The 25,715-nt window shown below is 51.7% G+C and overlaps 1 protein-coding gene across 1 annotated transcript; it reads left to right on the top strand.

Annotated features, from left to right (window-relative positions):
• Positions 1-270: 270 nt before the first annotated feature.
• Positions 271-10,896, top strand: Gpr20 (G protein-coupled receptor 20). Its single transcript, XM_021184331.2, has 2 exons — positions 271-322; positions 9,653-10,896. Exon 2 carries the CDS (start codon positions 9,677-9,679, stop codon positions 10,751-10,753), a length of 1,077 nt encoding a protein of 358 aa, XP_021039990.1. The 5' UTR covers positions 271-322; positions 9,653-9,676; the 3' UTR covers positions 10,754-10,896.
• The last annotated feature ends 14,819 nt before the right edge of the window (positions 10,897-25,715 follow it).

A 25,715-nucleotide genomic window follows, 5' to 3' on the forward strand; every position in this document is an offset into this window, starting at 1 on the left:
CTGCCCCCCTCCACTCTTCCTGGTCCGAACAGCTGTGGCTCACCCCTCTGTCTAGGGAAGGTGTGGTATCTCCGAACCCACCACCACCCCTCTCCCGCCCCAGCCTCCCTCCACCCCAACCCCGCCCCCCTTCCTCCAGGCAGCCAGGCCAGCAGGGGTGGGGAGGGAGACCGCTCCGCCCCCACCCCTCCCACCCCTCTGCCTGTGTCCAAAAGCAGCTGGCTGGCCTGACGTCAGGCCCTGGGAAGGCACTGTCTGTGGGTCCACAGACCTAGAGCTTCAGGGGACAGGCTCATCCCAGAGGAAGGTGCGGCAAGAGCCGGTGAGTTCCCCGGGCACTGCTGCCTCCTGCATCCCTGTGCACAGAGCGGGCTATCCGTATTGCCCAGTTGGGTGACTTAGGAAGAAGAAAAGGGGTGAGAAACAGGGCCAGGAAGCAAGCCCAGTTCACAGCCCTCTGCCACAGAGACAGTCGCAGAGATGGAAAGAGTTTGGAGGGTGGAGGGGCAGAAATGGCACCCTCCCTGCCCCGTGGGGTTGCTCTCTATTCTCCCAGTGACCCTCACCCACCTTGCCCACTCTGGATTTCATTCATGAAACCGATCACACACTTGCGCATCCGCTGCTGAGTCCAAAGCCAAGTGTTCAGTTTCTCTCCCGTCGAGGAAGGCACTGGGATGGTCCCTCCCACCGGGCAAGCAGCATTTGATGAGCTCTGGGTCCCTAACCACTAGCACCAGGAGGGGACAAGGCTTGGAGAAGCATCTACTTTCTCTACAAGGGACCACATCTGCCCATCCCTGGCTCAAGGTCTCTGCCCTAGTCCAGGTCCTTCCTCTACCTCTTTGGGAGTGGGGAAACTGAGGCCCATCGCTGGATTCTATGCTCAGCCCGCAACAGGACCCCCAAGCTGATGCTTCCGGACTGAGCTTCCCTGGTGTAGCTGCCCTGTGAGAAGACTGTAGAGCAGGGTCCCGAGGGGGCTGGCTGGCTGGGAACTGGCTGGTGGCCAGAGTGGCTGGCGGGGCAGGCCGTGGAGCAGCTGGGTAGCCTCAGGCAGGACCGAGACAGAGGCTGGTGGAGGGAAAGCATAGCCCGCAGAGGTTACCTGCCTTTGCCTGCCTCTGTGTGCTGCCCCAGAGCAACAGGCTGCCAGGGGGCTGCCCGGCTGGGTGTCTGCTGAGTAGGTCTTTCCGCAAGCATGGTGGGAACGAAGGGAGCTATGCTTCCTCCTGGGAGCCTTCAGGGGATTTCTTCAAGCCTGTACAAGATAGTGTGAGATGGGGTTGGCTATGGGGTCTTTCCTGTTTGTTGCTTGTTTTGCAATAAAGCCTCAATCTACATCCCAGGCTGCCCTGAAACTCTATTAGCTTCATAGCTTAGGTTGCAGTGATCTTCCTGAGTCAGCTTTCAAGGGCTGGCTTTAGAGAGTGCGTGCATCAGACATCAGACACATTTCCAGTGGGTTTGGGGGTAGGGGTTGTTTTGTGTTCCTTGGTTTGTTTGTTTGGTTGGTTAGTTGGTTGGTTGGTTGGTTGGTTGGTTGGTTGGTTGATTGGTTGGTTGGTTTGGTTGGTTGATTATAGTTCTTGAGACAGGATCTCCTGTAGCCCAGGCTCACTGTGTTATTCAGACCTCAAACTCACAGTAATCCCCCTGTTTCTACCTCCCAAATTCGGAGATTGCACCCTCACTAGCTCCAGGCCAGCCAGATACCACACAAATAAAAACAGGGAGGCAAATGAACAAGACACTGCCACACAGAACGGAACACGAACTAGGGAAGGTGAGTGTTCCAGCCACGCCCTCGAAGGAGGTGAAGCAGGTCCAAAGATGTCTGAGTAAGATTCCTTCCATAGGTCTAGTCAAAACCAAGGCCACAGTGTACCTAGGTTGCCCCGGCTCTCCACTGCATATTGGACCACACAATGACTACCCTGGGGCTTTGAATTTGTCTGTCCAGCCTTCCCCTCCACTACTCTCTTAGATGTGAGCTGTATGAGGAGTGACCAACTCAGCCTAAATCCCTTAAGACCCCAGTGCTGAGGTTGGAGTCAGATCTAATGCCTGCAGAACCCCCTGCTCTATGTGCATTCTGCAGGGGGGGGGGGACTATAGGTGGCTGAGTTAGTCCTCCTCTGTTAGTCCTCCTCTGTTAGTCCTCCTCTGCACAGTGGAGGAGAATCACCATAGGGCAGGTAACAGGCCTGGCCTGATGTGCATTCAGCTTCCACAGAGCTTCTACCTGGGAATTAGACAGCACAGAGGTCAAACCTAGTACTCCTGTGCCCCTATTGTATGACATAAAGCATCAGAGTGATCCTCTCTAGGCCCCCATTCACCTCATAACCAAAATGGGGCCAGCAGAACCTACTTGGGGTTCCCTTGGGAGGGAGAGGAGTTAGTGAGATCTTTGGAGGTATTCTCATAGGGACCAAAGAATCATGGGATTATAGTTTTTCCCTCAGGGAAGGTATCCAAGGTACCGGGAACTTGAGGGGGTTCAGGGAGTATTGTGTGGGATATGGACTGTGAGTACTAAGCACTTATGACAGGGAACAGAGTGTGCAGACTCTCCCAGGTAACCCAGGCACAAAGAACAGCATGCCTCAGATGGAGAACAGCGGATGCAGAGAGCATATGCACCAGGCACTCGGAAGAACTAAGCATCTCCCCCACCCCCACCCCCACCCCCCAACTCTGCACATCCCAGCAGCCCTTCAAAAGGTTGAATTGGCAAACAGAGTGTCAAGGACCAGGGAAACTATAGTTGTCTAGGCTAGAGGTGAGCAAGGAACCAACATATCAGGGAGACCTGAGGACATTAGAACCCCCAAGTGTGACCAAGTGTGATCCTCCAGAAACGTGCCATTCCTGTTAGTCCCATTCCCAAGGTCTCAGGTAAAGTTTCTCATATGGTGACTTTGGGGGAAGTCAGCAAGATACAGCCCAGGTCCTGTACACAACAGTGCGTGGTCTGCTCCCAGGAAAGCTGGGTTGTGGGGTCTTTAAGGTCCTAACTGTGCTTCAGAGAGCTGCCAGGTGACTCGGAGAAAGTTGGATCTTTATGCCAGACTAGACGAAGGGAAAACACAGGGCAGTTCAAGCCAATGGAACACAGTTGCTCCTGGACCTAAAGAGGAAGCTACCGAGTCCAACACAATAGTTCACACACGTAATCAGCCCTTGGGTAGCTAAGACGGGAGGGTTGCTATAAGTTCAAAGATAGCCTATGTTTACATAGTAGGTTCCAGTTCAGCCTGGACCAGAATGTGACTATCTCAAAAACCATGATTAGTAATAAAAATAAGCAAGCAGGTGCTTCCCTAGCCATGGCTCTCTTGGCCTTAGAAGAACCAGGTAGATCTTTATTATGGTTACACTCTAAGCCCCGGCAGACTCGTACATACACCTGTGACTTCAGAGTCCCCAAGAACCTCCCAGTTGCTGCAACTAGCCCCCCTGCTCCCTACATGGCTCTTGGTCCCGCCCAATGCATATTGGATCCCCTATTGGGTCATGACCCTGGGCAGATGGCTTGCCTCTCCTGTAAAAGCTGCCGCCCCGCCGCCTTGGAGCTGTGAAATTCTCATACTCCCGCCCAGACATCCCTAGTGCCTGCCCCTCCCAAGCCTGGCGCAGGAAGTCAGGTGGAGCAGGATCCGGAGCCACCCTTTAGCTTCCTGGTCCCATGTGGAGCCAGGCTGGGCAGCCAATCTGCAGAAGAGACAGTGGGGCCACTAGACAGCCAAGAAGCCACATGCTGACGTCAGGATGGGTTTGGGCAGAGCCTAAGGAAAAGCCAACACAAGCCACTCCCCACTCAAAGGTTAAGGAGAGACGTAGCCGTGGCCCCTGGTGACCAATAAGGAATCCTACACTAGAGCATGCCACAGGTCTGCTCTCAGAGCTGTGAGCGACAGAAGTTGCCACTCCCATCAGAGTTCAGAGCATGGTATATCAACTTGACTTAAAAGGGAGGGTGACTTAAGAAGTTAGATCTGTCCCTGAGAGCTTCCTGAAATCTCTTGAGAAATCCTGGGCTGGCTGACATGGCCCACTCGAGATCCTTCAGCTTGCTCACTGTAACTTAGAGCTCTCTTTGTGGGCGATGTGGGCATTTCCCACTGAGCCACACAACACCCCCAGGCCTCTCTGCAGCACTCTCTTCATTTATGTAGGTCCCCAAAGTCTTGACTCTACAAGGTGGAGTGAATCCCCGGGGTCCGGGTGGAGGCAGAGCAAGCTCAAAGCAGACAATTCCATGGAGTGTGATGATGTGCTGGGGTAGGGACAAACCCAGCAGTCTGGGTGACGTCAAAGGGCTTCCTGGAAGAGTTTCAGCTTCACTCAACTACTGGATAAGGAGGGCATAGCTGGAGGTAAAAACCAGTAACAGGGCCCCCAGCTCCACCCTTAGTGGATCCCTGAGGGCTCTGGGAAGGTGAGCAGTGGTTAGACAGTGAGTGTTAGGGCAAGAAACCCACCTTTTTCTGCCCACTTTGGCAGGACGGCTATTCTGTGCTGGGCTCTGATAGCCCACCATCCCTAAAGTGCTCTGACTGGTGGGAAGGTACAATATACAGCATCATAGGAGTAGCAAAATCATTGAGTGAGGAGCAGAAGGCCAAGTTGAAGGGACACCCAGAAGCTGGGCAGGGATCATACCTGCAAGAGGGAGAGTTTCTTTCTAGCAGGCAAAAGCCTTGGCAACAGAGGGTCACTCCAACCCTGGTCAAGACCCAGTCTCAGGCCCCAGGGGAGAGGGACTGCACAACCCCTCCCCCTGAAGGCTGTTTGTGTGTGATCTGGGGGGACCTAGCCCACTACAGCCTGCCCTCAGCAAAGCCTCAAATGGCCTATAACACACAGGTTCTGGCTCTGATCTCCTGGAGGGAAGAAAAGAAGTTAGCAGGGGGGCTGGAGAGATGGCTCAGCGGTTAAGAGCATTGACTGCTCTTCCACAGGTCCCGAGTTCAAATCCCAGCAACCACGTGATGGCTCACAACCATCCATAATGAGATCTAATGCCCTCTTCTGGGGTGTCTGAAGACAGCTACAGTGTACTTGCATATAATAATAAATAAATAAATCTTTAAAAAAAAGCTGGGCGTTTTTTTTTAATTTATTATTTTTTAATTTATTATTTATTATTATTATTATTATTATAAATAAATAAATCTTTAAAAAAAAGCCGGGTGGTGGTGGTGCACACCTTTAATTTCAGCACTTGGGAGGCAGAGGCAGGTGGATTTCTGAGTTTGAGGCCAGCTTGGTCTACAAAGTGAATTCCAGGAGAGCCAAGGCTACACAGAGAAACCCAGTCTCAGGAAAAAAAAAAAGAAGAAGAAGAAGAAAAAAAAAGAAAAAAATAGTTAGCAGGGCCAAGCAAGCCTCTACCATGCATGCTCACTGTTTGCAGAGGCCCAAAGCAGACTTTTCTGCCCCAAAGCAGTGGAGGCAGGGAGGGTGGTAAAGAGGCATAGTTGGGCTGGTGAGATGGTTCAGAAGGTAAGAGCACTGACTGCTCTTCCAAAGGTCCTGAGTTCAAATCCCAGCAAGCACATGGTGTCTCACATAATGAGATCTTGACACCAAGTTCTAGTGTGTCTGAAGACATTTACAGTGTACTTATGTATAGGAATAAATCAATCTTTAAAAAGAAATTTTAATCCCAGCACTCAGGAGGCAGAGGCAGGCGGATTTCTGAGTTTGAGGCCAGCCTGGTCTACAAAGTGAGTTCCAGGACAGCCAGGGCTACACAGAGAAACCCTGTCTCAAAGAGAAAAAAAAATAGGCATAGTGGTCCCAATAGAAACCTTCTCCTTCCTGGAGGGAGGTGTGGCTGTCAGACAAGTCTCTGTGACCTGCTTGCTTGCAGCTTCCCTCTTCAAGGGCCAGATGTGTGCCTCTCCTTCCAGGCTTCCCCAGTATACATACCCTCTCCACTGGGAAGTCTGGGATTGATCACTTACAGATGCACTGAGGACTTCAGTGTGAGGGGAGGTTGGAACTAGGGGAGCACTTGAGGAAGTATCAGGGGTGCAAGTCATAAATGGGTACAGAGGTGGCAGACCCAACAGAAGGGGAAGGAAGGAAGGAAGGAAGGAAGGAAGGAAGGAAGGAAGGAAGGAAGGAAGGAAGGAAGGAAGGAAGGAAGAAAAGAAGGATCGCACGCCTGGCATGAAACCTCAGATGTGAAAAAAAACAGAGTTTCATGAGTAGGAACAAGTCTTAGAGGGAAGCCGGATCACTATGAAACTATAATCGGGGATCAGGGACCAGTAGGCAACTGTTCTGGACCAGGGTTCAAGTGATCAGGGTTTTGTCTATGTATCTGAGTACAACAGAGACATATGTCTAGGAAGAAGAAATCACACATGCAGGATCAGGACTCAAGATTATCCAGGTCAGGGTGTGATAGAGATTGGTCTTATTGTGTCTATGGGCTTGGAGATCTGTGTATATCAGATCCAAAAGAAATTTGGGGCGCCGGGTGTGGTGGAGCACGCCTTTAATTCCAGTCCTTGGGAGGCAGAGGCAGGTGGATTTCTGAGTTCAAGGCCAGCCTGGTCTACAAAGTGAGTGAGTTCCAGGACAGCCAGGACTATACAGAGAAACCCTGTCTCGAAAAAAAAAAAAAAAAGAAAGAAAGGAAGGAAGGAAGGAAGGAAGAAACAAACAAACAAACAAACAAACAAACAAACTCGGGGCTAAATGGCTATCTGTGGTGCCTATTGGCATACCAAGGTGCATGCTGGCCTTCGGGTTCTCTCAGAATCACAAGTACCTGTTAGAGTCCAGGCCGGCTCTTCTCACTCCACCCCTCTTCTAAACTTCTCCAGCTCAGGGGCTTCCCTGCACCCTACTCCATGTCCTCCCTGGCTTCCCGTTTACTAATAACTCTACAATTTGGACTATATCTTCTCTTTTGTCTTCATCTCTTGGTCCCCCTCTCTCAGTCTTCTCTGCCCATGCTCTCTTTATCTTCATCTCTCCTCTCGCCCCTCCACCCCCACCCCCATCTCCTTTCATGCCCTGGTCCAGCCTGCTACCCATGTTCAGTTGCTACTTTCTCTCTTTGCTCTGGATTCTTCCAGACACCTCTCACTTTGCTCTCCCTCATATCTACAATAAAAGTCCCTTCTCCTCAACCATACCTTGGAGCAGTCATACCCTCAGGTTTATACACCCAGAGCTTCAGACACTCTCCGTTTACACAGGATTATACATTGGGATCAGGGCTCATTCTATCTCTGGGATCAAGTCTCAGTGTGTAATCAGGATCCGGGCTCTTCCAGTGAAACAACAACAACACACACACATACACACACACACACACACACACACACACACACACACACACAGGGTCTCTTCAGCTCTAGCTAGCCTGGGACTCACTATGTAGACCAGGCTGGCCTCCATCTCACAGACATATGCCTGCCTTTACCTCCTGAGTACTGGAATAAGGGTGTGCACCACCACACCCAGTAGAGCCCTCAATGTTTGGCTAAGGTTGGGCTCAGAATGTTACACGAATGGAGGCTTCTTGTGTTACTGAGATCAGGGCTCATTGTCTGACAAGAATCAGGGCTCAGTATATGAGGTGAGCAAGCTCCCACCTCAGAGTGTGACAGGAACCAAGGCTCATTGGTTTACTGAGATCATGGCTCAGTGAACAAGTTTTAGGATTTACTGTGATACGCAGTTCAGAACACAGCTTTGTTCAAAGTCGGGGCTCAGACTCTTGGAGCGGAGCATCAATATGTGTGCCTCCCTCCTTCCTCACCTGACTGGACTCTGGGGTATTCTGAACATGGCTTCCGGCTCTCTCAAGGCTCAGGATTCCCAGAGCCCCACCACTGGGCTATTGTGTCCCCAACACCTCAATAACATTTCTAGTGATCACAGATGGCCCTGGGGAGTTTCTGGGGAAGGAGGACCCAAAGGGTTGGCTTCACTCTGGGACTGACTCCCAGAGGGAGAGCTGTAATGTTTATTACAAGGCGCTGATTGTGACACTCACCCAAGGCCAGGGCTTAGGGAGAATCCATAGAGAGTAGTCTGTCCTTGCTGGCTCTGCCGTCTTTTCTTCCAACATTTTCTTAGCTGTAAAGTAAGAACCCAACAAGTGGTATGTCTCTCCTTCCTGGAAACCTGTGTCCTTGATCCTAAGGTATAGCCTACAGCCCCAAGATGCCAGGTCTTACTCCATACTCCCTCTCAACTATTGAATACTTGTCCTGCTCTCTGCCTGGTGCCTTGGAATCATAGGGCCACAGGAAGGCCACACAGTTTACTCAGCAAACACTTCTGCCTAGAGGGGCTTGTGTCCTGGGCAGCACAGAGCTCCTCCTAGAAGCCTCAAGATGGTAGATGTACAGGTAGTCCGGGTACAGGACTCTGGGACAGAAAGGCATGCTGAATGACCTCAGCAGGCAGTGATCTCTCTGAGCCTCTAAAGATAGAGGTGCACCCCCCACCAGTCCTGCCAGACCCTTCCCTTCAAAGTCAAAGCTGAATCTACTCTACTAGGATAGGCATTGGACTCTCATCCCCCAGCTCCTGGGAGGAAAGACTTAGTGGCTTGTTGTGGGTTGCAGTGGTCAGAGGGAACCTGCTGCCTGAGGACATGTGGCCTGGCCCTGAGAACGAACGGATAGTGCTTGGGCAGTTTACAGCAGCCAACCAACAAGAGTGATATAGGGAACCAGCCTATGGGTGGGGACAGTCTTCTTCTGCCCTGCAGGGGGGGTGGGGCAGTGGGCACCCAGCAATGCTTTATGTGCAGTTCTTCTCTCTGCCTCGTCCCAGAGTCTCCTTTCTCCTGAAAAATCCCCCAAAAATGTCCATATTTGGAGGGTCAGCCAGCCGGGGTGGGGGTGGGATCCTGTTAACCCTTCCTCTTTAAATAAAGGGATAAATCAGAACAGAGTTAAACACTATGACAGGAACATAAACAGCGGGTGGCTCCAGCCCAGCCCCCCTGCTTGCCCCACGCCACCCTGCACGGCGTCCAGTGTTTATTTGACTCACACCGGAGGCCAGGGAGCTAGCTAGGCAGCTTCTGTTAGGACCTGGCTCCTGGCTCCAACTCTCAGCACCCATACAGCCAGTTGAGCATCCACTCTCCAGGGAAGGTCCAGAGTGGTGATCTGGAGCTGGGCCGAGAGAAGGTAAAGCTAGACCAGTGCCCAGAGGCCGGGACCTTAACAATGGGTGTGGGGCAAGGGGTGTAGCAGGCAGTTTCTAGTCCCTACGTGGGCTAGCTCGTCTTTGTCCCAGCAGAACTGGTTCATCATCCAGCAGCTATGCCTGCAATGCTTCCAGAGGCCATGGGATTCCAGTGGCACAGAGTAGAAAAGAACGCACAGCAGTTAAGGGACTTCTGGAGGAGGTGCAGCCAGGGCATGTATGAGCTAGCCCTGAACTCTCATAGCAGCCCTGTGTGTTGGCTTTTCTCTGGAGTCTGAGGACAGTTCCTCCATGCAAATTTTGGTCTGTCCAGCAAGGTTGGTTGATCTCTGGAACCTCCGCATCTTGCTCTGTAAGCTCAGTACAGTGTCTGGGTGGAATGAAGGAAGCTGAACCAAACAAAACTGTGTGTTGGGAGATGCCAGATACCTGCAATGATTCGTTTGCTTGCTTGCAGGCTCGGGGAGCACTGACCACTGACATGACCTCTGCGTTGTCTATGAGACCCTGGGATGCTGCACTCCCCAACACTACTGCAACAGCATGGACCAATGGAAGTGTGCCGGAGATGCCCCTGTTCCATCACTTTGCCCGGCTGGATGAGGAACTGCAAGCCACCTTCCCCAGCCTGTGGCAAGCACTAATGGTCGTGCACGGTACCATCTTCCTTGCTGGGCTGGTGCTCAACGGACTGGCGCTGTATGTCTTCTGCTGCCGCACTCGGGCCAAGACTCCTTCAGTCACCTATACCATCAACCTGGTGGTGACCGACCTGCTAGTGGGCCTGTCCCTGCCCACACGCTTTGCTGTCTTCTACGGTGCCCGAGGCTGTCTGCACTGTGCCTTCCCTCATGTCCTGGGCTACTTCCTCAACATGCACTGTTCCATCCTCTTTCTCACCTGCATCTGCGTGGACCGCTACCTGGCCATTGTGCAACCTGAGGGTTCCCGCCGCTGGCGCCAGCCGGCCTGCGCCAAGGCCGTGTGCATCTTTGTGTGGCTGGCAGCAGGAGTCGTGACCCTGTCTGTGCTGGGTGTGAAGTCGGGTGGGCGATCATGCTGCCGTGTCTTTGCTCTGACCGTTCTGGAGTTCCTGCTGCCTCTGCTGGTCATTAGCGTGTTCACAGGCCGGATAATGTGTGCACTCTCGAGGCCGGGTCTGCTACGCCAGGGCCGTCAGCGGCGCGTGAGGGCCATTCAGCTGCTGCTCACGGTGCTGGTCATCTTCCTGGTCTGTTTCACACCCTTCCATGCCCGCCAGGTGGCTGTGGCACTGTGGCCCAACGTACCTAAGCATACCAGCCTCGTGGCTTACCACGTGGCTGTTACCCTCAGCAGCCTCAACAGCTGCATGGACCCCATTGTCTACTGTTTCATCACCAGTGGCTTCCAGGCCACTGTCCGAGGCCTCTTCTACCAGCGTGGAGAAGAATTCAAGCCCAGCAGTATGGATGTGGTCAGCATGCACAAGAGCACCAAGGCCTCAGCTCCCATTCACATCCTCAGCATCGGTTCCCACACCCTCACCCAGCCTTTGACCAACGGGCCTGAGCCATAGGCAGCAGTACTCTGCCAAGGGTCAAAGGTCAAGGCTCTAGGAGGTTACCAGGCAACCACATCATAGTCCTGGACAGTAAGCTGATTTCCTACTGATCCGTTGGATATGGCTGTCCAGTGTGTTATGTTGACAAACTGAGCCCACTGTGCTGTGATTGATTAGCAATGTCTGTAAGGGCTCCAGATGGGGTATAATGGTGTGAATGCTGGATGCTGCACTTTCCTATGGCTGTGTAGTATCCCCTGAACACTCAAAAAGGTATCTAGGAGCTGCTCCTAGCCTCTGTGAATTTGTTCCCTGAAGAAGCTCTTCCAGAGAAAGCACAAAGATCAATGTTCTGATGACTCCCAGGAGGGTTAAACCCAACCAGAAGAGTCCACCACAGGCAGATGGAGAAACAAGAGGAGAAGGTCAATGTTTTGGGGGCAATAGTGTTAGGTACAGGGAGTGGAGACACCCCAGGCTTCTGTGAACTACACCACAGGCCAGCATAGCAATCCAAGGTGGCCCTCTGTGTATCAGGAGTTGGACTTGGGTATCTGGTTGACATTTGAACCACTGCAACCCCAAATGAAGAGGCTAGTTTTAGTTGTATTCTTGTGTGTGTGTGTGTGTGTGTGTGTGTGTGTGTGTGTGTGTGTGTGTATGCAGAGGGGGGGATTGACCCAGTCACCACCACTGGATTATAGTGGTGCCAAGACTCAATCTTATAGTCTCCAGCATCCCAGCTCCTGCTTCCATGGCTACCTCCCAGACTCCAAAGACCCAGCCCAGGAATAGTCCTGAATCCACTAACCACTGCCCCAGACTCTGTGTGGCCACAGTCCTACCCAGTGGTAGAAAATGTTAGGAATAAAGATACAAAGCAACTCAAACTCAGGGCCAACAGCCCCAGGCCTCTTTGTCTTGTAGGCTCCCCCTCTGGAGGTCAGGGCTCCCAATAGGGATGAACCTCTGATCACCAGCTCCGTGCTGGATCCCAGAGAGTCTCATTCTTGCTCTTCTCTAGTGCTAGGCTCCTGTTTGGTGTTTGGGGGGAGTGGTCTGTAGTGGAGGGGCAGGCTCTGAGTCACAATTCCTCAAGCAGATTAGATGAGATCTGGGCCCAGAAGGTACACTGATCTAGTGAGAAGTCTCCTATCTTCCAGGGACCTGGGACTTGAGCATCTGGGGACAGGGGGTAGTTATGGCAGGGGCAGGATACACAATTTCCACTGATTCCAGACAGGGTACCCATATCCAAGTTCGGGGGGGGGGGCTGTGTGAGAGCAAGAAAGATAGTCAGGGCTCTACTTTTCAGCAAGGAGTCTGGGCATGGGATTATAGGTCACTGCTAAACTTCTAGCCCAACATGCGTGTGCCCTGGATCCAACTTCTAGTCCAACACAACGGAACAAAACAAGGACCAGGGCCTGGGGTTTAGCAGGAAGGCTTTGTAGAGAACATAGGGGAGGAGTACATTTTGTTACTCCAGGCTGGTTGGTCATGTTGTCAGACCCTGTCCCTGTCCCTGTCCCTGTCCCTGTCCACGTTCTTGTCCCAGTCTCCCACCCTCCCAATTAGGTCTCCATTTCCTGGCTGGGATGACCTGCAGTTCAGATATCAAAAAAACATATGAAGTCAGTGGGGCAGGACCCTGTCTGGGGCTACTTTCTGTCTGTATACCCGAGAAGCACGTAGCAAAATCATGGCATTCTTTTGCCCCTCTAACCACCAGTGAACCCTCACTAGAGGCTTCTGCTGTGCCTCATACTGAGGTCCCTCCCCAAACACTAGGTCGTGTTAGACCCCCCTCCATCCTCAGGAGTCTTGCAAGATCCCATAGGCTACTCATGGCCCGTGTCTTTATGATTTGAGGGGTGATGCCCCTCTGACCATGATCCCCTTCTGTGCTATGAGATCCACTTAGATCTCCTAGAGGTGGGGACTGCGGGCAACGGAAAGGAAGGCTGAAGCAGGGCAATGGCTTGCTTAAAGATCAGTCGGAGCTCGCCCCTCTGGGAGCCAGTAATCACAGAGAGCTACACCAGCCCCTTTGGCTTCCCATGACTATCACTCAAACCTTCTTTTTCGGCATGCCCCAGTCTCCTACCCTAACCCCACTGTTCCCTGCCACACCAACCAGTCTGTTATCTCTGCCCTCTCCCATCCCCATCGAAGCTCAGTATCCTGGTTCCCTGTTGTTAACATTCTAATTCACACTAAAGAGTGAATGACTAGGCTTGGTGCTAAGGAGCTTGCAATTAGTCTGGTACAATCCTTTCTAGAAGAAAGGGATAACTAAAGTGGACGAATAGATTCCCCTCCCATTCTATCCCTAAGTCTAGAGCAACACCATCAACCTGTGTTCCCCAGGGCCTTGGAAGCTTCTGGGCCTTAAGAGCCTTTAGTGAAGGATTTTGAGGACCTAGGCAGGAGCTTGTCACTATTCAAGCCATGAGGACTGGCTGCCATCTCAGGGGTCAAGAGCCAGGCTTGGGACCATCTTCCCACCTCTGAGAACTCAGACAACCTGTCTTGAGGCTATAGGGCCTCGGCTTCCTCACACCCACTCCCTTTTCCTCTCTTTGGAGATGGAGAGTGGATTTTCCAGGGCAAGGCATCTTAGGTCATGGAGGTCAGAACATCACCCTATTCCGGCGATATTTTGGCTAAGGGTTTGTCCGGGAGGACTTTACTTGGGCCCATGGTTCCCAGGCTATAAGGTCTTGGTGACCAGTCTCTCTTCCCTCCCCAAGATTTTCAAAACGCCAATGACGTGAAATGTGTATTTATATCCGATGTAAACAGCATCCTTCACTGGAAGCCCTGGCCCTAAATTAACACTGTTTATTTTCTCTGTGCCTGGCTTAGCGCCCAGCTGGCAGGTGGGGGCAGTGGGGTGGGGGAGTACCCAGCCTGAAGGGACCTGTGTGCCCCTCCCTCTCCTCTCACCGTGGAAAACCCAAGGGAGGGAATGAAGAGAAGCTAGACGCCTCACAGTATCTCACCAGATCCTTAAGGTGTGACCTACAGGTAGAGGGAGCACTGGCCCATCGGTGGTCCTACTAAGTTCCTAGAATCCATTCTCTTTGCCCTTAAAGGTGAGGGTTCAGTTCATTGATGGGAACACCGTGTCTAGGAAGGTTCTGCTTAGTCCTCTGGTATCCAGCTTTTGTCTCTCAAACAGCCTGGCTGGCCTTAGCCCTAGAAGGCTCAGTGGAGACAGGAGTGCAGGGAGGGACTGACAGGGGTGCAGGGAGGGACTTTGGCTGTACAGGGCTCATCATTCTTCCTGTCTGGCACCCTAAAGCAGCCGGAGGCGTCTAGAGGTAAATATTAGGGACTGTTTAGATTAACCTCCATTAATAGCAGGAAATGTCACCTCGGATGCCTGCCCTGGCTTCCTGTAGGCCTGAGGCGGGGCTAGTCCAGCTCGAGCTGCTGGCGTGCAGAGAATTGCTCGAGTGAATTCCAAGCTCACGCCCTCCACACCCATGCTCCCAAGCTCAAGGCCATCTTCTGGAGTGGGAGGGCTGGGCCTGCCACTGATTCCTGAACCTCACTCTCACTTCCTAGGGGGATCCTGGAAGCTGGGAACGAACTAGGGAAGGAGACATCACCTGGCTGGTTGTAGTACCACCACATATCCTCTGGGCTCGGCTCTCTTCTCAGAGGGGAAAAGTGAGGTTGGAAAAAGGAGATAAGGCAGTGCCCTCCAGTGTTACCCAAAGGACCAGACTGGAACTCTTCACACAGACCATGCCACAGCCAGGACCCACATACACAGGAGCCGCTGAAAATGTGTGTCTGGCCAAGGAGGCAGAGAGCTATATCCCCTGAGTGCCAGCAAGGGTCACTTGACCTCAGAGCGAGAATAGGGCAGAAAAGGTGGGAAGGCTCCTCCGACTCCCAAATCACATTCTTCTCTTGGGGACATCTTCCCTATTCCAGAGTCCACAGGACCTCATGGCCTAGGAAGACCCCTAGATTATTCAGTCCACGGTGCTTCCCTGCCTGCCTGTGGCCCGTCCCTCTGCCTCTACCCCATCTCAAGACAGTTCTACTCACAATATTGCCAATACCTCCTAACACTTACTCGCCTGGGGAACCACCTCCCTCCTTTGCCTTGCTGCCGGAGGTCACTTGTGCCCAGATCCACTCCTCCCCACACCACGGCAAGACAGGACCTATTTCTCGGCACCCTCCACCCTGCGCCCCTCCCCAGCTCTCACCCCATCAACTTTACTATCTTACTTTACTGTCTATCACTAACCAACCTAAGGCCTTCTGATTCTCCAGGTGAGCCCATTGTCCCACACCATGACATCTTCCTGCACCCTGGTACTGGTTGGTAGCCTGCTGGCACAGCTGGGACCAGGCTTGGGTCAGCCTGTGACAACAGTGAGTGAGCCCGGTCAGAGGAGAGCTTCATGGCAAAGAAGGAGTCCTCCGCCAAAGCCTTCTCCCCAGCAGCTTCCTCATCTGCAACCAGATCTCAAGTTCACCATCTCCCAGCTCCAGCAAGGGGGCAAGGGAGCCTCCAGAATCACCAAGCCTGCTTCCCCTCTGCCCACTACCTGGTTATCCCATCTCATCTGAGACTTAAATGGGAAATGTTCTATACATGTTCCGTGAACCTTTGGTTCCCACCCCCCACCCCTCTGTTAGCCCTTGGGCTCCTTAGACCTCAAGTGGTAAGGTTGTAGATGAGACCCACCTTACCCTGAGTGGAAGTCCAATCTGTCATAACCTGAGGAGGTCATCAGGCATAAGTAGAGTCTAGGTTGGGCAAGGATGTTCCCTGCCATGTTCCCGGTAGTGACCCATCAGTCTCTTTGCCATAGTGGGCTCTCTAGGTTGATGACATAACAGTACTTCCAGGCTTGGGGCAGTCATTATATTTTACATGGACTGGGGTCCACAGACCACCAATTCACAAAGGACACAGTAGGAAAGGCACTGGAGGCCAGAGCCTGCTAATCTGGGATGGGGCTCTGAAGAGCTGGAACCAAGGTTACCACCTTCCTGCTCCTCATCTACTGCTCACACAAAGCCCATCAGTTCTTGGTGGCAGTAACCAGGTTTCTAAGAAGATCATGAGCCGGGCGTGGTGGCGCACGCCTTTAATCCCAGCACTCGGGAGGCAGAGGCAGGCGGATTTCTGAGTTCGAGGCCAGCCTGGTCTACAAAGTGAGTTCCAGGACAGCCAGGGCTATACAGAGAAACCCTGTCTCGAAAAACCAAAAAAAAAAAAAAAAAAGAAGATCATGAGCCCAACGGCTCCAGCCTCCTGTTGCTTTACTCAGCAAAGGAAGCACCTCAGGTTGGGGAGCAGGGACCAGGTCCCAGTGGGCTTCACTTCCTGACCAGACCATGGCTGCCACCTCCCACCCCTGCATAGTAAAGGCACCCAAACCTACAGTGATAAGATGTGCCAAGCCTCCCCGCCACACTGACCCATGATGTCAAGTTCTTGTCTGTGATGGGGAACCTGAGGCCTTTGAGGTCCCCACCTCATTCTTCCTAGAGCAAAGCCATGAGTCATATCAGGGAAGTTTCCAGAACCCTGCTCCAGAGTTCATAGTCTCATGAAGACAGGCATCCTGGGAAGGTTCAAACCAAAGGAACAGGGCATTCCACTTTCCTGCCAATTGCTCACATTCTTTTAAGGTCTTCTTCTGACCTTTAGTGAACTCTGTCTACCTTAAAGTGAGAATACAAGAATAAGTGAGCGTGTGTGGCCAATGCAGAAGGATTATCTCAAGTTCATGATCATCATAGGCTACATAATAAGACCCTGTCTCAGAAGAAAAACATACAAACAAGTGTCTATACAAATATTGGTACATGTGTCTACAAACACAGAAACACATGCTTCTAGTCATTTGAATGTATATCTGCACATATACATATAGTGTGCATATGCATATATATATGAAAGTGTACGTGTAAGTCTGTGTTTATGTATACATAGATGTGAGTCTGCATGCATATGCCTGTATATGCATGTGTGTACAAGTATATATGTACACCATGTGTGAGTATGTGTATGCATAGCTTTAAGTCTGTGTGTGCATGTATGTATACATATAGATATGTGTGTGTGTATGACACGTGAGTCTGTGTATACATGGATGTTAATCTGTGTATGTATCTGCATGTGCATGTATATATGTATATGTATATTTATGTGTGAGTCTGCATATACACAGGTATAAGTCTATATGTGTGTATATCTGTGTATATATGTGTATGTATGGTATGTGTAAGTCTGTGCATACATGGTTATAAGCCTTTGCATAGGTGTCCGTGTGTCTGTATGCACGTGTGTGCACGTGATGCTTGTCATGGCTGTCAACCTGAAAGGAAAAGGAGTCACCTGGGAGACACCATGTCCAAAGAGGTTTAACTGAGAAGGGAGGCCCACCCTCAGAGTGGGTGACACCTTCCTACAGGTAGCCCAGATATGGAGGTCTGAGGAAAAGGCAGAGCTGCTCACCTTCTTGTCTTTCTGAATGGGTTTGAAGCAGCACCCATAGAAAGAAGCTTTTCTGCACTCTGGCTGGATGGATAGGAAAGGTCTCCTGAGGGGCAGGACCCCACTTCCCACAGCAATTCTCTGTGTTACTTTCCTTATTGCCATAACTCAACAACTGGAAAGAAACACCCTAAGGATGCTGGTAAGGCGGCTCAGCAGGAACAGGCACTTGCATGCCAGCCTGACTGAGCTGAGTCCCATCCCCATGCCCCACCAGGTGACAGGAAAGAACCAAATCCTGTGAGTTGTCCTCTGACCGCCACATGCGCGCCACGGCATGCTCCCACCTGCACTCTCACACACGCAACAAGTAATAAATAAAAATATTTTAAAGACGAAAATAAAGGGTTTATTTAAGGCTTAGAGTTGAAGGGCTCAGTCAGGCATGGTAGCAGGAGCATGAGGTGGCTAGGAGGCACACTGTGTCTGCAGTCACAGAGCCTGTGTGTAAGTGCATCCTGCGTGTGTGATGAGTCTGTGCATCTGTGTGTCAGAATACATGAGGGGGCATGTATACACATGTGCACAGACTTGGGAATCTGTGTGGCAGTCTTTGGTAGTCCACATTTAATAGTGATTTGTTTGAGCTGCTTACGAAAACAGGGAAAGCCTAGCCCATTCACTTCTTCACTCAGTCTCTTCTCTTATGCTATGCCTCATGTAATATAAGGTCTCTCTCCCAGCAGCACATGTACACACACACACACACACACACACACACACACACACGTACACACGTACACACACACACACAAACTTGCACACATGTGCGTGCACACACACAAGCACACAAACACACGCTGTGGGCTCTGTGATAGAATCCTCAGCTGGCACTCATCCCACCCATCAGAAATGGTCAGAGATAAAAGAGCAGTTCCCAGGTTCCAGGCCAGGCGCAAGATGACTGAGCTTCATCCTGACTTGAAAGAGATCTTGAGTGAGGCCAACTTGTAGCTTTGGAGACAGCACTTGCACCGGAGTATCTGTGACCTGAGGCCACCAGGTGGCGCTTGCTGGCCAGGAACAGGTGTCAGAAATCCCGACAGCCATTCAGAGGAGCCAGCTTTCCACCACCTGGGTTACCTGGAGCACCAAGTCTAGAAGACAGAGGCCCTTGTCCTCAGCCAACTGCAGGGCAGGACCTCCCCTGTAGGGGGACAAGTTCTAGCAAAGGGCAGAGCCTTCACCATTTTTTACTAGGGTCCTGGGAGGACTTCCTCACCATATGGCTGTCCTCTTGGAGGGTCTCACTGAGGGAAGCACAGTGGTCACACACCCACACCACTTCCTCAGCTACATAGCTTGGGTCCTGAGCACCTACGCCATGTCCTCATCTGTGCTGATGGGAAGTATATGGGCAGTCAGTTATCTCTGAATGTACCCTTCCCTGCAGAAGGGACCCTGAGCTCAGCACAGGTAGAATGTCCATCCTGGAGGACTTCCATCTGAGGCAGACACCAAGACTCTCGTGGGGGAGCATCCAAAGGCCACACTTGAAGAGCAAGCTATCAGCACAGCACAGCAAGCAGATGCATAGACAGGGAAACGGAGGGGATGCCTTGGCTTTTGATGAGGGGCTGGGGGCTCCCCTGGGCTGGGGTGTGATGTGAGGATTGAGCAGGGTAGGAGCTCTCTGACCCAGGGATAATGAGCCTGACCTCTGGCTCTTGGCCTGAGCTACCCGCAGCCTGATGCTTTCGCCAGCCTGTTGCCTGGCATGTGGATGTACAGTGCCTGGGAGTGGAGAGAAAGAGAGCTAGCTGTCCTTTTGTTAGGGACGCCATTAGAGGCCAGGCCCTCTGGCTGAGCAGGCCTGCAACCTTGACCTTAGTCTCTCCTGATGCAGTACACGAGTAAACCACGCTCTAGGCTCAGAGGCGTCCCTGCCTGTAAACTGCGTACAGTGTCAGCCAAGAAACCAGTTGTCTGTAAGCACTTAAACCCTGGCGCCAGCCAGGAACCAAAGAGATCAGCTGACTCTGGCCTTGGAGCCTGAAGGCCCAGCTCCACAGTGTGTGAGCTATGCCCTAAGCCAGGAGCAGAGTCCGACTCTGCCCAGTATAAAGCTAACACGCTGGAGAGCCTCTCTCTTAACCACACCGCCAAGCAAGTACTGTCTTCCCTATATGACAATGAGGGCATAAAGAGGAAGGGACATCAAGTAACTGGGCCTGGAGTCACCCCCAGGAGCGGTGGTGGGGCTTGACAGAAAGCAAGTCTCTTCCCTTCCCTTGGGCCATGCCTCTAGGCCTCCCGCCTCCACAGCCATAAGCTGGTGGGTTCTGTGGCCAGAGTCACCACCCTCCTTCCAGATACACCGAACTACAACTACAGGTGATTTGTGAGAGCAGAAAGCACCCCAGGGTCACCCATGGTCAGCAGTTTGAATATTTTATTCAGAACTGAAGAGATGGCTCAGTGGTTAAGAGTACCGGCTGCTCTCACGGAGGGCTTGCGTTTGGTACCCAGGACCCACATGGCATCTCAGAACCATCTGTAACTCCAGTTCCTAGGGATCCATCATGATCTTCTGACCTCTACGGGCACCAGGCACACGGGTGATGCACATACATACATACATGCGAGTGAACACTTACACAGAAGGTCAAAATACATAAATAGTAGGGGGAAATAAGCTTATGCACAAGCCACACACAGTGGTGCGCGCCCATAACCATTAGAGTCTGGAGGCTGAGGCAAGAAGATCAAAAGTGGGGCTGGAGAGATGGCTCAGTGTTTAAGAGCACTGATTGCTCTTCCAGAGGTCCTGAGTTCAATTCCCAGCAACCACATGGTGGCTCACAACCATCTGTAATGGGATCTGATGGCCTCTTCTGGTGTGTCTGAAGACAGTGACAGTATGCTCACACATATAAAATAAATAAAATCTTTTTTTTTTTAAAGGAAGATCAAAAGTTCCAGGCTATCCTGTGCTACATAGAGAGACTCTACCTCTAAACAAACAAACAAACAAACAAATAACCATAATTCACTCTGCTAGTTGAGAGCCCAGAACATTGCTTTCCCTGAGTCATGGGATCTGGCTGGCAGCTGAGCCCACTGCGTGGGCAGGAAAAACAGGTCTGGGGATAGGGGTGTACCAGCAAACAGCACCTTACATATCCAACCACAGAGTGCTGGCAACTGCCCTAAGCCAGGCAGTAAAGAAGCAGCAGGCAGAGTGATGGAAGTATGCCAGGTGCCAGTGGCATGCGGTCCTGGGCCTCTGCCATGAAGCTGCGGAGAAGATAATACAGGCCTTAGGGACCAGTAGGCCAGTAGGGACCAATGTCCCAGTAGAACTTGGACACTGCCATAAAAGCTGCTTGGCCACAGAGGATAGCATGGAATGGCAGGCCACTATCAGCCAACGGCTGGCTCCATCAGCTTTTCTAGCCTGCCATACGGCTTCTGGGTCCCAGAACCATCTTCGGTCCAGCCACAGCAAGAGCTTACGACAGGCAAAATGCCTGCCACCAGATCGTAGCTCTCCCACCCTTTCTTCCACTGCCTGAAGCCTGTCACCATTCAAAAAGCAAGCAAGTCCATCACCTGCCCCTCTGTCAGGAGCTCTTTGCTGGAGCAAAGGTAGCAGTGAAGATGGGGGGCAGGAATTGGGGGGGGGGCGGAGCTCAAAGCTTCAACTTTCCACAAATGAATCAGACATCTTCTCTTTAGCTCCAGAGACTTCCACACACCTCCTACCCATGATTGTGCCTTCTGGCCATGGCCACCCAAGTCCCTCAGTGTGGGAACTTTTGGGGTTGTTGTGCTTGTCAAGGACCCTTAAGGAGCGTGAGACGTGGCAATGGTCTGAGAAGAGGAGTGTGGTCACAGGTCATTCCCAAGCCCTGCAAGTCAGGTCTGGCTCTAGCCCTCCCTCTCCTACTCCCTTCTAGAAGCTATAGATGGCAGCTTCTAGGAGCCCTGCTGAGATGGGCTCAGCTCCACCCCCTGCAGCCTGTGTCTCTTATCAAGTTCTCCTCGGACCCTTGAGAGAGCAGGCCAGTCCTGCACATGGGGGAGCGGGATATGAGGGCATCACCATGAGAGCTGGGGCAGGAGATGGAGGGAAGGAGGCCCCAGGTCCCACCCAAGCCCAGCTCTGGTTTCGAGGTGGGTTCCCCCATGAAATCTATGTGGCTGGAAAACTGGGATGGGAGCAAGGCTTAGCTCTCGGCTGATGTGACCTTTGGCTTTGTGATTTTTGCCTCTCTGAGCTGCTGTTTCCTAATTGCTAAAATGGTCACGATGGCCTTCATTCCTCAGGTTGCTATGCTAAAAACTCCAGGAGGGAGCAAGGCATAGTTCACTGAACACAGCCCGCCACTCCATTATTCCACACTCTCTTGGGAGCACCTGCTATCAGCTTTGGTGTGACACAGGGTGGGACTTGGGGTGTGCAGCAATGAGCAAGGCACACTCCCTGTCTCCAAGGAAAGCCCCCCCAGCCCCAATCCAGTGTGGTGAGGTTCCCACAGAACTCCAGCTGGCTTATCTTCCTGACAGCTGAGGAAGGGTCTCCAGAGAAGTGACATTCAATCAGACTTTCTTTTTCCCTTTCCTCCCTTCCTTCCTTCCTTCCTTCCTTTCCTTTCTTTTCATTTCCTTGAGATCTGGTCACATGCTGTAGACTACATTCACCTCAAACACACTCCTGGCTGTCCTCCTGCCTCAGCCTCCCAAATGCTGGGATTTCAGGTACAAACCACTGGCTTAGTTGGGCTTTGCAGGATGTATAGGAGTTTTCCTATGGGAGAAAATAATGAAAGCATCTCTGGCAGCAAGCACTCTGGAGATAGATGTAGAACAGGAGCCAAGTCACAGGACACATGGGTGACCAACTGGTAGAATAATCCAAGCAAGTCACTCCCACCCCTGCGCCTTCGGTACCTTGTCTACAAAGGAGACTAGAAAAGCCCATCTCCCAAGGAAGCTCCGGATTGTGGATAATCCTCGGACTGTGCTCAGACTTCCTATTTAACTTTCCATGTGTGTTGTGAAAGCCAGGGCTATTTTTGTCCACACTTGACTATTTGTGGGTCCAGAGCCTGTCCTTTCCCACAGAGGACAGAGCTGGGCTGCCCCAGCCACACTGCCCACTCCCAGGCTATGGTGGGAGGAGAGGCAAATGGAGCGAGAACTCAGTCCTGAGGGGCAGATGAGGGAGGGACTGATTGGCCAAGGAGGTCCAATGCTCCCCTGGGAATCTAGTTAGAGAACTCCTGGAGCAGACCAAATAACTAGTCTGGTTAGGCAGTTAGTTAGTTAGTTAATTAGTTAGTTAGGTTTTATTTTATGGGTATGGGTGTTTTATCTATACGTCTGAGTGCCATGTATGTGCCTGGTGTTCACAGAAGCCAGAAGAGGACCTTAGATCCCCTCATGTCATGTGGATATTGGAAATTGAACCCAGGCCTCCTTAAAGAGCAGCCAGTGCTATACTGACTCCAACCTTGGTTTTTTGTTTTTTGTTTTTTTTTTTGTTTTTGTTTTGTGTCCGTCTCTTTGATGGTGCTGGATCCCCTGGAACTGGGGTTACAGACTGTTGTGAGCTGCCATGTGGTTGCTGGGAACTGAACTCAGGTCCTCTGGAAGAGCAGCCGGTGCTCGTAACCACTGAGGCGTCTCTCCAGCCCCTAGTCATTTTATATTATAAGCAGAGCCTCACTCCGTAGCCCTGGCTTGCCTAGAACTCCCTATATAAACCAAGCTGGCCTCAAAGTTTTGTGCTCAAGTATAACAGGAGAACCTCCTTTTACATACAGATGAGGAGAGACCCAGGCCAGTGCCTGAGGAGGAGGTCAGGCACCTTCCTCAGCACAATGTGCACCCTCCCCCCCCCCTATCAACAGCTGAAAAACTACATATTGCCTGCCTGTCAGAGGCCCCTTCTGGTTGCCTAGCAACCTCCCCACTTACTTTTTTGTCCAGAGTATTAGCCCAGGGGTACTGAATTTTGGAAGAAAACTGGGGAGAGGAGAGTCTGGCTTTTCTATAAATCAAGCTGTCTTCCCCATAGCCCCGGATGAACAGCATAGGGAGGGAGCAACAGGCCAGTACCTTCCAGTCAGCTCCCTACATCTGGCTGAGAAACCCAGACACAATGGGCAGCTTTCTGCAAAGCCCCTGGTCCCTACTGTCTTGCTCCTAGCCCAAACCCCTGGTTAGGAGGACTGACCCTTCCTGGCAGACACAAGAAGCTCTACTCCTGTGTTGTGAGACTCGGGTTTGCTGACAGGTAGGGAAAGTGGTTCCCGGAACTTCAGGCTTAGGCAGAGGGAAGAAATCATGCCTTGGCCAAGACACAGTCTTTCAAAGGGCAAGAGGACCAAGAACAGCCAAGGACAGCTCGGGAGAAACAAACTTCACAGCAAGGCTGGCTTGAGCCATAGATGTTGATGCCCTGATCAGTATGGACTACCAGAGCATAGACGAAGGGTAAAGCCTGCCATGGGGTGGGGGTAGGTGGTGCGAGGAAGGAGCAACCTTTGCACTTGCACGGACCCTTGAATCCTGTGAGCCCCATCCTCCATCCTCTTCGTCTCCTAGAATACAGGAACGTTCACATTAAGAACTTTTCTGGCCGGGCATGGTGGCGCACGCCTTTAATCCCAGCATTGGGAGGCAGAGGCAGGCGGATTTCTGAGTTCGAGGCCAGCCTGGTCTACAGAGTGAGTTCCAGGACAGCCAGGACTACACAGAGAAACCCTGTCTCGAAAAACCAAAAAAAAAAAAAAAAAAAAAAAAAAAAAAAAAAAGAACTTTTCTGACCTGAGGGTTGGAGAACCTATGAGTACATCAAAGAGGCCCAAAAGAACAGCTGCTCTGACTGGCCCATCCCCAGCACCCAGTCAGTAACCCAGACAGAGCCTCCTCCCCCTCCAGTCCAGTTATATCCCAGCACCCACATGATGGTTCACAATCATCTGTAACTCCAGTTTCAGGGGATCTATGTCCAACTGGCCTGTGAGGACACCAGACACACAAGTGATGCTCGTATATGTTTTTTCATATGTATGATCTGCTTGTATGTATGTATGTATGTATGTATGTATGTATATGCATACATACATACACAGGCAGAATGAAAGAGGGCCAGGTGGTCGAGGTGCACACTTTTAATCCCAGCACCCAGGAGGCAGAGCCAGGTGTATCTCTGAGTTCAAGGCCAACCTGGTCTACAGAGTAAGTTCCAGGACAGCCAAGGATACACAGAGAAACCCATATCTCAACATATCCTCCCTCCCTCCCTTCCCCCTCCCCCCCCCAAAAAAGAAAGGAAGGCAGGAAGAAAGGAAGAAAATGTCTGGTTAAGTGAAAAAGCCAACTTCAAGGGCAGCTCTGCTGATTTGGAGGAATCTGGAAGACCAGACCCTGGAGCAGAGCAGGGAGCTAGTGGCTACGGCTGGAGTAGTACTGAGAGCAGTTGCCTGGAGGGGGCTGGGGGGAGGGGACGTCCTAGCTTTTTGCTTGGGAGACTTGGGAGACATACACTGCATAATGATGATGCTTGCACAACCACGTCCATCCACCAAATGCCAGAAAAGGTCGACCCGGTGCCAGGAGTGGAAAGCTATTACTAAACACCCTTATCTACTAACAAGAAGAACAACGCCCTGAGGAGGTGTGAGCACAGACCACAGGTGCTGTTTGTGTTTGTAAATGGGCTCAGGATGCTCTAGGCTCAGCCCAGTGCTCTGTAGAAGGCCAAGCCAAGTGTGAGAGACATGGGTCCTCACCGGGAAACTGCTTTCAAAGTGGTGAGCACACATTTGTAATCCTAGAACTCGGGGAAGCAGAGACAGAGGACTACTGCTGGTCGAGGCCAGCCTCTGTGATTGACAGAGTCAGTCCCAGGTTAGCCTATGACACATAGCAAGAACCTGTCTCAATGAAACAGAAACCCAGGGGCTGGGGATGCAGACCACTTGGTAGCGATTAACAGGTTCAAAGCCCTGGGTTTAACCTTGACACCTTGTAAACTGGGTGTGGCATGCCTGTACTGTCAGCATAGGAGATGAAGGCAGGAGATAGGGGTGGGGTGGGGTGGGGTAAGGGGGTGTGTGGATTAGAAGCTCAAGTTCATCATAGACTACGTGAATCCATAGTGAGACTACATAGTGAGGCCAGCCTGAGCCACATGACACCCTCTCAAAAACCAAAAGGGAAAGAAAATGACCCAGAGACTGGGTCTCCTGACTCCTCTGGTAACCCTTAAGCCATGTTAGACACTGACCAGTTCCACCAGCCCCCCAACTCCCACCCTGTGTTTGTGTGACAGTTCACACACACACAAGTACATGTGAGAGTATGAGTGTCAGTGTCCTGTGGATCACTTACTTAATCCCTGTGTCAGCCCAGCCTAGAGGCAGGACCAGTCCTGTCCGCATGACTGTCTCCTGTCCTAGGATCACATTCCCTGCTCTAGAATTGGCCTGG

Source organism: Mus caroli, unplaced genomic scaffold (assembly GCF_978045245.1).
Source record: "Mus caroli unplaced genomic scaffold, Mus_caroli_1 scaffold_16, whole genome shotgun sequence".
NCBI lineage: Eukaryota > Metazoa > Chordata > Mammalia > Rodentia > Muridae > Mus > Mus caroli.